Here is a 13,736-nt window from a genome sequence, read left to right as displayed (position 1 = left end):
GGGGGGGAAAAAAAAAAAAAAAAAAAAAAAACCAAAACAGCATGCACCACCAGAAATGGAGCCTGGCTGGCCAGAACCACATTCTGGTTGCCAGTCAGGCTCCAAATGGCTGGATCAGCACTGCTGCTGCCCCAGAAGGTCCCCAGGTAAGGCTGCTGTGGTCAGCACAGGTACTGGCCTCAGCCTTTTCTACCCCACCTGTGACAATTTGCCCCACATCAAACTGGATGTGCAGGGGTGTGTGCAGCAGCAAACGCACACCTCTGCATATGGGGATGTGCCCAGAAAAACAAACAGAGCCCTCCCCATGATTTCCAACTCCTTTAAGGCAGGGAGTTCCACTATTCAGGCTCTCTTTCCCCCACCTCTTCCCCTAGCTGATACTGTAGGAAAGAAATTGTCCCTGTAGACATAATGATATTATCACAGAACCAACATACTTTTGTCTTGCGTTACTTGACCTGCCTGGCAATAAAAAACTCAAGATTTGTTCTGATAGTTAAAACTAAGATGCGAGTGCAAGAGCCCTCCATTTAACCTATCCCATCTCACCCTCAGATTGAACTGAGGCTTTTAGACTCTTCCCTCCAAAACTGATAAGAGACTGGGAGTATTTCCCATGCCAACATTGCTACACTATGGGAAACAGAGGAAATCACTGGTGCCCTTCTAGTGCCTCCTGGTGGACAAAAATAACCAAAGCACACACAAGTACAGTTCCATGGACAAAAATTTAAATGAAAGAGGATGACAGCCAATAGAGAGAGGCTGAAAATCCCAGAGAACTTGGAAAGGCAACATTTTATTTACTGACTCTCTAACTCAGGAACTAAGAACTCCCTCAAGGGTTTATCCTTTTTTCCTTAGGATAGAACAGAAAAGAGAAAGAGAACATTCTGAAAATACTGATAACATCCAAATATTATGTTTTCCCTTATTCAGATAAAAGGGGCGTTTTATTTTTTTTTAAAGAAACTATAGCAATATACATGATTTCAAAAGGATTAAACATGGTAAAACAAAAGGAATGGCATAGGTTGGTGTCCAAGCACTAACCACGTCACATTTTCTCTTTCAGAGGATCACTCAAAAAAATAATGTTATCTGAAAGAAAGCAGAGAAGTTCATTTTCAGGATCAGGCATGTCATTTTGTCCTGCCATACATGAGTACACACAGTAGCTAGCTTGGAGGCAAGTTAGCAGCAAGTTGCAAGGACTTTGCTGTCCAGAACAGTGTCCCCCATGAAACAAAACACTGATTGACACTTTCCCTCCAACAGATTGCTTCAAGATGAACATATTTTCAGGCAAGTGCGTTAGCTGTGGTAAACACTGCTGAATGACCTAACACAGCAGAGGATTTTTTTACAAGGATCTTAATTCTCTTCTGATAATTCTCTCATGTTGGTCAGGCTGCATGCACTGAACCAAATGAGATCACCCCCCATCCTCTATCTGTGGGGTTGCGGGAAGTCCATACTAGATCAAGTGGTTTCTGAAGTAGTCCATACTTCTGTAAAAATGGCATTATTTAAAAGAAAACCACTGAAAGAGAGAGTGCTATCTTATCCGACCGATAGGCTCTCTGCTTATGTCAGTAAGGGCCAATATCACAAATGTAGTGCATGTTGAGCCATCTAAACAAGTGGGACTGACTGCAAAAGGACTGAGCTTCAGGAACATCCACAACTGAAATAAACACTCATGCATGTGTTCCTGTTCAACTCTCACCCAACTTCCCATTTACAGCTGTGAAACAGTAACATTTCAATTGATCAGTTATTTTGGCCCCAATGCCAAAACAAACTCCCTAACAGCTCAGGACACTGATCTTTAGAGGTACAGGACAAATATACTGTTATTCACAGAAGCCAAGAAAGGATTTTCCATCTTTCTTAACTACTGTTTATAGCCAAAGAAATCAGTACAACCTCTTCACTTTTCCTCTGATATTCTTGGCCATCCATTTCCTGCTTGAGGCCCTTTCAGATTCTCCCTCTGGTTTTACCCACACAACATGCCTTGCACAGAAAAGGAATGTTAAAAGTTGATGGAAAGCCACCAATCTGAGGCTTAAAACAAAAAAAGCTCTCTGAAAACACTGAGACAGAACTATGAAAAAAGTCTAATGTATTTAGGAAGAGAACTTGTCTGACTCTGCGCGCCAAGTGATTCCAAAGTTAGGTTTGCAGGCCACTTGAAACTTGCGAAGCATTTGAATGAAGCCCTCAAAAGGACTTTTTAATGATCATTATCCTGGACAAAAGCCCAGCTGATCAGTGAGGCTGTATCCATTGACTAACAAACCTTAGTAAACACTCCTGTCATCCTTGTTAAGGTAACTGATATCCTTTGTAATACGTTTAGTAAGCCAGCAGAGAATGTGAACCCTCCACCACATGATATGGTCATGCCAACTGTTTTAAGAGGTACTTGCTGACAAGAGATGGCCCAACACATTTTATCAGGGGAAAAAAATTAAATAAATAATAATTAAAAAACCCAAAATAGATGCCTAAGTCTCTCAGAGGTTTGAATTAAGCAATCAGTCATGTGGGATCCTTCTTATGGTAACTTTGTATGTGCAAGGCATATTCTATTATACCTACTAAACCTAAAGGTATTGGATTGTAGTTTCATTTTGTTATGCAGCTCCCAGAGTGCTCTCACGCAGAAAATGGCCCTCCATGAAAAAAAAAAAAGAAAAATCTTTAGGGAACCCAGCTATATGCAAGACTTAAACAAAAAAATCACTGGCAGCAATTTACTGTTTTCTGTCAAACTTTCCAGCAATCAACAAATATTTTCTATCCCCTTTCCTACCTAAGGTAATTCATAAACGGTGTCAAGTGACACCTACTGGCACATACCAGGAACTGAAAATGCAGCTACAGATATATCATCTCAAAATTTCAAATGATAAGAGTTTGGTGATGAGATACAGACAGATTTTATATCCATGTTCCCTGATCCCTTCTGAAAGAAAGGAGGGCTTGATGTATGATGCTCCTTACCTGCTACAATTGTTGTGGCCTGCCGCTTCACATTGTTTTTATCTGTATATTCACCATAGTCTACCTTCCCTTCCACAAAGACTCGAGCACTAACATAACAAGAAAATTCATTACTTAAAAATCAGAAGAGTTGCATCACTATTTTTATATGTTAGATGTTCAGATTACACAGAAGTTGTCTCTCTCATCTGTGGCAAGTGTGTATTAATGTTTCAAGTACAAGATATGCTTCTATTTTAACATCTGCATTAATCCACCCCAGTGCATATCAATTAGCTGACTGTTAAGGCATTCTGTTCCCAAGGTCTCTGTGTCTACTTACCCCTTCTTCACATACTGATATGCCAAATCTCTCAGGCCTGGTCTGAAAACAGAGATCCTATGCCATGTGGTCTTTTGGCTGATATCACCTAAGTTAGATGAGAAGAATTTGTTACATGCAGATGCTGAGTCCTCTCCCTAATTTGGGGCATTTGTTTCAACAGGTAAGAGCTCTTCAGCTAAGAAATCAAGGTGATTGATCTGAGAAATTAGAATTTTCCAGGATTCAAATTTCCGCTCTTCTTTTCAGCATCAGAAACACCATGCAAACTGAAAGTAGCAGAATTTATAGCAAGTCTGCAAACTGCAGACATGCTAGAGGAAAAAAAAGCGGGTGGTTTTCAGACTGATGAGAGCATTTAAACAAAGATAGAGCATTTTTTCCATCTTCCATGGAAAGTATACTGAGATCAGAGCCTGCCCAACTTCTGACACAGCAAAATGGAATGGAGAAGCAACAGTAACCGAACACTCTGTCCCTCCCTTCTTAGGAAGGTACGTCTAACAAATCACTATTCAATAACGACCTCACAGGATTGGTAAATGGCTTCCTCTATACAAAATAAGTCAGTTTCTTGGTAGTAAAAATTGATACAACTCCATTCTATCCATGTGTTTATACCACCAAAGAATTTGCCTAGATATTATTTAATGTTAGTTCAGGGGTGCTCAACCTCCAGCCTGCAGGCCAAGTTCAGCCCATGGAGCCATCACATCTGGCCCACAGGGGTCGATATGGGTCCAGACATTAGGCAGGAGGAGAGCAGTGACCATTAATACAGCCATAACTCCCCCTGCCAAATTCCCAAACCCCCAGCCCCCCACATAGTCGGTTGGGCCCAGGCCAGGCCCAGTCAAGCTGCAACCCCTTCCCCTGCGAGTTCTGACTCCAACCCCTCCCCTCCCTCCTCCCCCTCCAACCTCCTGCTTCTGGATTGGAGCCAGGTCATGCCTCCTTCCCTCCCACTGGAGCTGGGTTGGGGCCTGGGGCTGGCCCACCCCCTTCCACATGGCCAGATGGTGCCCACTGGGGCACCAGATTGGGAACAAGGGTTGTATCCAGTCTACGGACACACTGGACACTGCCGATTTGGCCTGCCAGGTGAAAAGGTTGAGAACCACCATGTTAAATATATCATCCAAGCAAGTTCCAAGCATATTATTTCACTACAGTAAATATACACGCTCACCTGCCACGGATGCTGCATTTTCCCCTGATCGCCACATCTCATTGGTTGCAAGAGAAAATATTGTAACGGGATTTTTTCCTTCTACTTGCCTCATAACAGGATCCTGTCCTACTCGACCAAGTAACTGGATACGATTCAAGGCTGAAACGTGAGAGAAAACATTGGGCTCAGTTGTACCAAGAGCACAAAGATGTTTCCTTGAAAAAGTTAAAGAGCACTGGTTCAGGTTCATTAGTGGGAGAAAGTTACTCATCCCAAACACATTAATGCCAAACAATTTAGTTTTTCTAACTCAGCAGTTCTCAGCTTTGTTACTTTCAAGGAAAATGCCAGCTCTTAGCTTTCACTCATTTTTGACTATGGAAAAATAACAAAGCAATTCTCTTGCAAAGAATTCAGAAAGACCAAAGCAGGTGAGAAAGGAATCCAAAGTATCAGAACCAATTTGAAATCCTGACTATCTTCTGAATCATGCATAGGTGTTTTCACACCCAACAGTGCTAATATTACATGGCACCTTAGAAGGCTCTGACAGATGCTGACAGGGGGCAGTAGGGGGCCATGGCCCCCAGGCACTGGCTGGGGAAGGCCACGCCAGCTGGAGAGGCTGGGGACCTCCCATGTTTCGTGTGTGGCCCACCTGCCTGTCCGGTGGGTTGTGGGCTTCTTTTGCTGTTTCGGCCAGAAATTCTGGCTGCCATCCCTCCCCCCACAGCCAGTGTGCCGTACTGCTAATTCCCCTGAAGAAGTGCCACAGGGAGGGAGAAGGGGCCCTGTACCCTCAGTGAGCCAAGGCAGAGGCTGGAACAAGTCATTTATACACACTCCCCCTGGGTAAACTAAGTGATTCTCTTCTTCCTTTGCAAGACAATACAGAGACAGATTCCAAAGGTAATGTGGTGCTTATCCTGCTTAATCATTTTCAAAAATCCTCTTAAGTACCCATCTGCATCTATAAATGCCATTGCACTTAAAATGTGGCCCTTAAAGATTTATGGATGGAGGCCATGATCCTACTAACATTTACACATGTGGTCAGCTTTAACTTCAAGGGGATTTCATAGACTTCATAGATATTAGGGCTGGAAGGGACATCAGAAGATTAAGTCAGCAGGGGTCACAGGATCCAAACAAGATAAACATCCAAATGTCTCTTGAAGGTGTTCAAAGTAGGTGCTCGAACCACTTCTGGCAACAGTCCATCCCAAACCTTGGGGGCTCGGACAGTAAAGAAATTCTTCCTTATGTCCAGCCTGAAATGGTCATGGAGGAGTTTGTAACAGTTTGACCTCATCATCCCTTGGGGCACTCTGGTGAACAGACGTTCCCCCAGATCCTGATGAGCACCCCAATAAACTGATAGGTGGCCACCAGATCACCCGAGCCTGTGCTTTTCCAGGCTAAAGAGTCCCATGGCTCTCAGCCTCTCATCATAAGGTCTGTTTTCCTGACCTCTGATCATGTGCGTGGCTGTCCTCTACAACCTCTCAAGCTTCTCCACATCCTTTTTGAATTGTGGAGCCCAAAACTGGATGCAGTACTCCAGCTGTGGCCTCACCAAGGCCAAGTACAGGGGAAGAATGAAGTCCTGGGATTTGCTTGAGAAGCTTCTATGGATGCAAGCCAGCGTTTTGCTTGCTTTACTAGCTGCAGCATCACAATGAAGACTCATGTTCATCTTGTGGTCAATCATGACCCACAAACCCCTTTCGCCCATAGTGCTAGCCAGCGTAGCACTGCCAAGCCTATAATCATGCTGCAGGTTTTTCCTCCCAAGGTGCAGAACCTTGCATTTTTCCATGTTAATCACCATCAGGTTCTCATCTTCTCATTTCCTGAGCCTGTCCAGGTCAGCTTGGATCACCCTCCTGTCCTCAGGTGTGGACACTTTACCCCAGAGTTTGGTGTCATCGGTGAACTTGGCCAGTCCGCTTCCGATACCAATATCCGCATCATGAATGAAGATGTTGAATAGTGTAGGCCCAAGGACATAGCCTTGAGGGACCCCACTGGTCACAGCGCACCACGACAAAGTGATTATTCTCACGAATAAAGTTATGCTTATGCTTAGCCAGTCGCAGGTAAGGATCCTAATTAGAGATCAAATTTATTTCTACCTTCTCATAATGTTTTCTAATTCACTACATAGCTATTCCTAAAACCTTACCAACCTTTGGCAAGTATTATTCTCTCCACTTTTAAATCCCACCTTAAGATTAATCTCTTCTATAACACTCAAAAGAGCTTACAATGTTTCTGATATATATGCATACTTACGAATAGCCACACGATTATTACCGAAATCTTGATCCTTCTTCAGTCTAAACTACTGTTTTGTTCTTTCTACTCATAATATTAGAAAGTAAGCTAGAAGCTGTGCCCTATAAAAGAAGCACGCTAGTGGGCACTGTGTTATTTAGTTTTAGATTATGCTTGCCCTCCGTTTGACTGGTGTATCAGATAACAGAGTATCACCTGAAGAAATCAGATAAGATCAAGCAGTAACGATACTTACCAAAAATCTAGAGGTCAGCAGTAGTGTGACTACAAGAACCATACAGAATGAAAAAAAACAAACAAAAAAATTGCAACCTCCAGTTACAGGCTAAAAGCAAAAATTATTAATGGTTTTTAAAAGAAACGCAGTATTTTCTTGATCTTGTACAAAAGTAAAAAGAATCTATTATACTACATATTTATGTACCACACATTCAATATCACTGTTTACAAACTTAATAGAGGAGCCAAGAACTGAATGGACAGTGGGGCGGGGGGGAGGAGAGAAATGCTAACGTATTTTCTCCCCCACAAAAAGGGTCACTTAAGGAGCAAATATCTACCTAGCCTTTTATAATGCATCTATGATGCAGGTTTCTATGCATCCGTATATATTTAGGGTCTTCTTTTGTGAAGAGAGGCTGATATGTCAAGCATATTTCACTGTTCGCTTCATTTAGAAATACAGTAAGCTTACAGATGTGTTGTGGTCTCAAAACGCATAACAAAAGAGTTACTTACATCTTTCAAGTATCAAAGAGGCTATGGCCAAATCAGATTCACGTCTTACAGACTGCCAAAACACCTAGAGTAAGAGAGATGCTTTAGTTTCCAGGCCAATCAACTCAATACCAGAGGCACACATTAAATCTCATATTCTGAAAGCTTACAGAAATGTTGTTAACAAGCAAGCAATAATGCTCAAGTCTCAGGATATTTTCTGGGGAAGTAAGCCCAAATTCAGCAAAAAGTAGCCAAAAGGATGATTACTTCAGTACTAAGGTCAAGCATTTAGTTTAGCGTTTTAACAGAGCTGGGACTTTAATAGGCAGCTGGGAAAAAAACAAAGGACTGAAGATGTTCCTTCAATGTACGCAACTTTTGAGAAATGCATAGCAACACAATCACCACAGTTTCTCCATGATGCACAACAAAAATAATTTTTACAGACACCGGACTTCAAAAAATTCATTATTTTTCTGCTTCACTTCAAATACTGAAAAGACGTGAGAGCCTCAGCAGCACTGCATATACATATATATAAATTTCAATGACATAAGTGAGTGCCTCAGCTTCCCCACCAACATTGAAAACAACTTAGTGCCACAAAACAAAATCTAATTTTCACTGTTAAACTTAGGCAGACAAACGGGAAGAAGAAACTTGATGCCTGCAATTTTCATGTCACAGAAGGAAGAAAAGAGCAATTGGGGCGGAAGGCTTAAGAGCTGATGAGGTCCTTTGAAAGACCTAAAGATTAGGTAAATTGTCCTTGGCAAGAACTGAAGGTTAAGTAAATTTCTTGCATCAAAAGGTGGTAGCAAAAAGAGGGAAGGATGACTAATAACTTTTCTTGACTCAAAGACACTAAACTAGGGGATAATCCATACCATGAAACAAGTGTGTTTTTATGCTGGCTACCTGAAGATATAATTTCACCTTTCCTGTACAAAAATTAAATTTTCTACATATGCTGGTCTGATATAAAAAAACCCCATATAATTTGGTTTACAGTAGCTGTCAAACTAAGGCCAAAACACAAAGGCTTTAAATATAAAAACTAAGATTCCAACAAACTAAAGGTTCACAGTTGACGGCTATGCCTTTTTGTTTTCCACATAATTTCTGATGAGAATAAGGCTCTGTATACCTGATGAATGGAAGAAACTACACACAGGACCTAGTAAGACATATAGGGAACTTTTACTTTTCTTAATAGTGGATTCAATTTTGTGAAATGTGCATTAGTAGGGTGAGGGTGGGTTTGTGTAGGAAGAGCCATTTATAAACATCACAACTAAGCTTAATAAAATGTCATACATGTTTCAAACTATATAATAATTATCCCGTGACTCTTTCTACCTACATTAGAAAGTTGTGCAAGTTTTTTGCCAGAAGGTATGACTTGATTGTTTTGAATCATTCTCGTTAACTAGAAGCCCTAGCACTACAATTAGGGATGGCAGTGGTAAAGAGAATTAAAATTATGGAGTCAAGGTTCCTTTCTGATAGACAAATTATTACAAACATTATGGTGGAGGATTTAAATCTCACTATTTCAAGGTTGTATTACAACCAGTAGGTGCAGCTACAGTAGACACAAAACCAAAGCTGAAGCTGCTATTAGGATGAGAGTTCTTTGAAAGAATTACTGTGCTATGGTTTCTATAGTCAATTGTTCTCCAGATCCCATTACATAAGTCTGTAGTAATGGGTTTAACAGGAACAAATACTTCCTCAGACCATGCCTCTGTGAAAGAAACTTTGATTTACGGAAACTCTTGCTAAGGGAGTTCAGGTAGAACCAGTGGCCAAACTATTAAGGAATCAAGAAGGAACACAACACAAATATTGCCACTTGGGTGTGTCAAAAATACACTTGTGGAGCCCTATCATCCAGCCTGTGGTGCTGCCTATGGGTCCTGGACTGGCCTACAGCCCAAAGACCTGCCCACCATACCACTCACCTGGCCCATGGGGGCCAGATGAGTCTGACACCCCTGTCATAACTTGACTAGTCTCCAAAGAAAATTCCATCAGCCAGTTAGGCTCTGCCATCCTGTTCTTTTTGAATCACTGCAGCATGCCAAAAGAAAAAAATTAATTGTGGGGACGAAATCCATTTTATCAGCCCCTCACGACAGGCCAAGGACCCACAGGAGAGAGAATCCATTAAGAAAATCTCTCATCTCAAATAACTTGCCACTGGGCAAGCAGAGTTGAATTCAAGTGAAGAGGACAACTGAAGCATTTCACTTAAAACGGAAGATAAAGAAATGCTGTTAATCCACTTTCTCCTGCCCCACCGCACCTTTACCACTCTTAGAGCTTGAGGGGAAAAAACCCCACCAAACTTTGGCTTTTGAGTGAACAGCACCCAGTGTAAGCTGGAGAATGTGACAATAAATGCAGACAGTCCTGCACCAACCCAGGTCCTTGTGAGGTGGTGCTGGTCTCCTGACTGAGACTTTCTACGGTGTTAAGTGTCCTAATGAATCAAAAAATCATATAAAATGAGGGTTGGAAGGGACCTCAGGAGGTCATCTAGTCCAGCATTTCTCAACCTATGCATTGTGACCCAAAAGTGGGTTGCAAGAATATATGAAAGGGTTGAGAGTAAATTTTAAAATGGATCAACAAACTTTGAAAATGGATTCTCCTTTCAAGGAGAAAAACGTGGGAAACTGCAGGTTTCCCCTTGCAGGCTGGCAGAGTCCCAGCCTGCAAGGGGCTACTTGGGGCTGCCATGTGTGTGCACACAAGCACATGGCAGCTAGGTAGTGTGGAGAGCAGCTCCCCACAGGTAAGTCTAATGGGTGGAGGGGGGGCGGACAATGTATCAGTGGGGCTGGAGGGGGGTGCAGGCGATGCTACTCACCACCCCACCTCTTCTCCAGAGTAAAGCTGTGGTCAGAGGGGAGCAGTGGTGGCCAGGACATGGCAGCAGGGTACAGCTGCAGCCCAGTGCACAAGCAACTGGCAACAGAAGAAGGTGAGGGCAGCATGGCCCCTGTCTGTCCCATCTGTTACTCCTTACACTGCTGCCAGCCTGGCTGCCGTAGGTGTTCTGGCAGCAACATGTTTCACCATCCTACTCTGCCCTCCCATGCTTAGTCCTGCCCACTGGGCCTCAGAGGCAAGTGCTGGTCCAGCCAGGCTGCAGACCCATGCCTGCTGTGGATGCATAAAACTGGGAAGGGGGTCACATGCCCCTCCATACCCACTCCCCATGAAAACTCATGGACTCAATATAGATCAGACAGTGGAATTCTGAACACACTGTGACCTGCAGGACATCCAACTCCCCAGGTACCTCTGCACTTTTACCTTTGCTGCTACATCCCCCTTTGCCCCCAACTCTCCACCCCAACCTGTCCCTCACCCGATGCCTCCATTTCCATTTTCACTGACTGGCTTTCTTGCCTGCACTGTGTGTCAGGCCAGCCTCTGGCTTCCATCCAGGACCAGGAGACACACCAACTGCAGGTACCTCCTCAGCCTGACAAAGGGTTTTTCGACCTGAAAGCTTCCTAAGAGATATTTCTCTATGTATGTTTATTATGAAAAAACCCAAAAACATAAAAACACAAGATAAGCCATCACACACACCACAAGTAACATATATCCAACACAACATCTTTACCTCTTGCTGTCAATTCCTTTATAACAAGAAAGGCTCTAGGACAGTTCTGTTTGGCTACCTTAGATGCTGCTGGTGCTATTGCTCTTGAGCTAGCTACGTTATTTTCACCTACCATTGTTTACAGCGGTGGACTGGGATGAGGCTGGGGGAGGAGGAGGCCTCACTGAGGCATGCTGCTGTGTTGTGCAGAGGCCCCAGCGCCAGCAAGGGCGCACCTGAACATAGACACAGTGTTACAAGCACCCATGTCACAAGTTTTGCCTGTCGACAGCCAGAAGTGCAGGGCTCCAGAACCCGGAGCCCCGCAGCACGTACCTCGTTGAGAGCTGGCAGGCTTCATGGCTGCAGCAGGGCCTAGCAAGCCTGCAGTTTTGACCCCACTGTGGCTTCACACATACAAATGACGTTTCTCTCTCAAGATTTTGGGGTGCAGTGTCTCCGAACCCCCTGCACCTATCTTCTTGAAGCTTGACACGCGTCATGCCCTCAGAAGAGGCTACCATTCCTGCAAATTTCATCCAATTCTGGCCAGAAATGACAAAGTTATAGCCTGTTTCAACCTTCCCCATTATGTCCTATGGGCAAAATGTTGAGACAAGGTCGAAACAGCAAAATGTTTCAATGAAACGAACTGGAACAGCTGTTTCGACTCAAAACAAAAGTCTAAACGAACGCTGTTCTGTCGAAACGTCAAAACGCTGGTCAAAACGAAATGCTTCCGTTTCACGCAGCCCTAGTTGCTATGAGGTCTCCTCTCAGACGTCTAGTGAAGGCCTAATAGATCCAGATCCCTCAGCCTCCCCTCACAGGGTCTTGCACAGAGGCCACTACTCATACGAGTGACCCACCTCTGGACCCTCTCCAGATTCTCTGCATCCCTCTTGAAGTGTGGCGCCCAGAACTGGACGCAGTACTCCAGCTGCAGCCTGACCAGTGTTGCATAGAGGGGGAACATCACCTCCCTCAATCTGTTGGTCACGCATCTGCAAATGCATGATACGGTGCGATTGGCTTTGTTGATGGCTTCATTACACTGCAGACTCATGTTCATTTGGAGTCAGCTATGACTTTAAGATCCCTCTCAGCTGCTGAGAATCCCCAGGTGTGCTGGGGATTCCTCCTCCCTAGGTGGAGTATCTTGCATTTATCTTTGTTGAACTGCATCCTATTTCGTTCTGCCCATTGGTCCAACCTGCCCAGCCTGTATCCGCTCCCTGCCCTCCAGTGTGTTAACTTTGCCCCATAACTTAGTGTCATCTGCGAACTTGGACAGGGTGCTCTCCACACCCTCATCCAAACCACTGATGAAGATACTAAACAACACCGGTCCAAGGACTGAACCCTGCAGGACACCACTGCCCACCTCCTTCCAGGCTGAGAACGACCCATCCACCACCATTCTCTGGGTGCAGTCCCTAAGCCACTTGGCTACTCACCTGACTGTGTAACCAAACACTCCACAGCCTGCTGGCTTCCTTATGAGAATAAGATGCAAAACTCTCTCAAAGGCCTTCTTAAAGTCCAGGTAGATGACATCTGCCTCAGCTCCAGTGTCAAGGCAGCGTGTTCCTGGCCATAAGGTTTGTCAGGCAGGATCTACCTGTGATGAACCTGTGCTGGTTTCCTTTCAGCATCATTTCCCCTGCTGGGCCTTCACAAATGTACTCTCTAATGATTTTTTCCAGTATTTTCCCAAGGATAGAGGTAAGACTGACTGGCCTAAAGTTACGCAGCTCATCCCTTCTCCCCTTAAAAATGAGCACCACATTGGCCCTTTGCCAGTCCTCAGGGACCTGGCTGGAGCTCCACGAGTCCTCAAACAGCCGTGACAGTGGCTCAGCTATGACACTGGCCAATTCCTTCAGCACCCGCAGATGGAGGCCATCCGAGCCAGTTTCCTTGTACCCATCCAGCCCTCCAAAGTGCTCCTTAACTAAGTCAGCACTAACCATTGACAGTCTAGTGCCTCCCGGATATCTATCTATGTTCAAATTGGGGGAATTGTCTCGGGCAGTACTTAGGAATACTTTTCTAGGGAGAAAGTTCTTCCTAATATCTAACCTAAACTCCCCCTGCTGCAACCTGACACCATTGCTGCTAGCTCCGCCCTCTGATTTTTTAACCTGCGTTACAAGAACGCACCTCCCTGCGATGCCCAAAGGCCTGGTCCCGCTGCATTCACTGTTCAGAACAGAGGCAGGGCTCTCTGCAGCCACGCGGCCGGCGCAAGAGCCCCCGTAGGACACCGCACCGCCACGAGGTCCAAGCCCCGCGCTCCGGGGCGGACACGCGGCCCGCAGCTCCGCCGCGAGAGAAGCCCGCTTACCTGAGCCACCCGCCTGCGCAACATGCCGCAGCTCTCAGCACCTGTAGCGGTGAGAGAAAAAGGGTAAGAGCCGAGGCTCCCCGCGACCGCCCACACCTGGCGCCTGACTCCCCGCGGCGGTGAAAAGATGTGGGGGAAAGAGGAAACGAAGAGCCGCGGGCCGGCAGCAAGAGGCGTCCGGTGGGAAACGCAGTCTCCCCTCGTTCCGGCCGCAGGCAGGGAAGAGAGCGGATTGGCTGCAGGG

General features: G+C 44.8%; 1 protein-coding gene across 1 annotated transcript; it reads right to left on the bottom strand.

The window, feature by feature from the left end:
• Positions 1-782: 782 nt before the first annotated feature.
• On the bottom strand, positions 783-13,626 carry SSBP1 (single stranded DNA binding protein 1). Its single transcript, XM_019515438.1, has 6 exons — positions 13,493-13,626; positions 7,545-7,608; positions 4,527-4,667; positions 3,338-3,425; positions 3,016-3,104; positions 783-1,104 (listed from the first exon to the last, which is right to left on the bottom strand). The coding sequence occupies exons 1-6, from the start codon at positions 13,514-13,516 to the stop codon at positions 1,061-1,063; spliced, it is 450 nt and encodes a 149-aa protein (XP_019370983.1). The 5' UTR covers positions 13,517-13,626; the 3' UTR covers positions 783-1,060.
• Between the last annotated feature and the right edge of the window lie 110 nt (positions 13,627-13,736).

This window comes from Gavialis gangeticus, unplaced genomic scaffold (assembly GCF_001723915.1).
Source record: "Gavialis gangeticus isolate Ggan-Ray unplaced genomic scaffold, GavGan_comp1, whole genome shotgun sequence".
NCBI classification, from domain to species: domain Eukaryota; kingdom Metazoa; phylum Chordata; order Crocodylia; family Gavialidae; genus Gavialis; species Gavialis gangeticus.
The sequence above is the reverse complement of the archived record's forward strand: the minus strand, read 5'-3'. Positions and strand labels throughout refer to the sequence as shown.

What these genes read in the sequence shown, in the direction of transcription:
- SSBP1 (XM_019515438.1), bottom strand. Translation starts at nt 13,516, where the DNA reads ATGTTGCGCAGGCGGGTGGCTCAG. An exon ending in AAATGCAGCATCCGTGGCAG is followed by an intron (nt 3,426 to 4,526) that starts GTGAGCGTGTAT and finishes CATCTAACTTAG; the next exon opens with GTGATATCAGCCAAAAGACC. An exon ending in TATCAGTATGTGAAGAAGGG is followed by an intron (nt 3,105 to 3,337) that starts GTAAGTAGACAC and finishes TTGTTATGTTAG; the next exon opens with TGCTCGAGTCTTTGTGGAAG.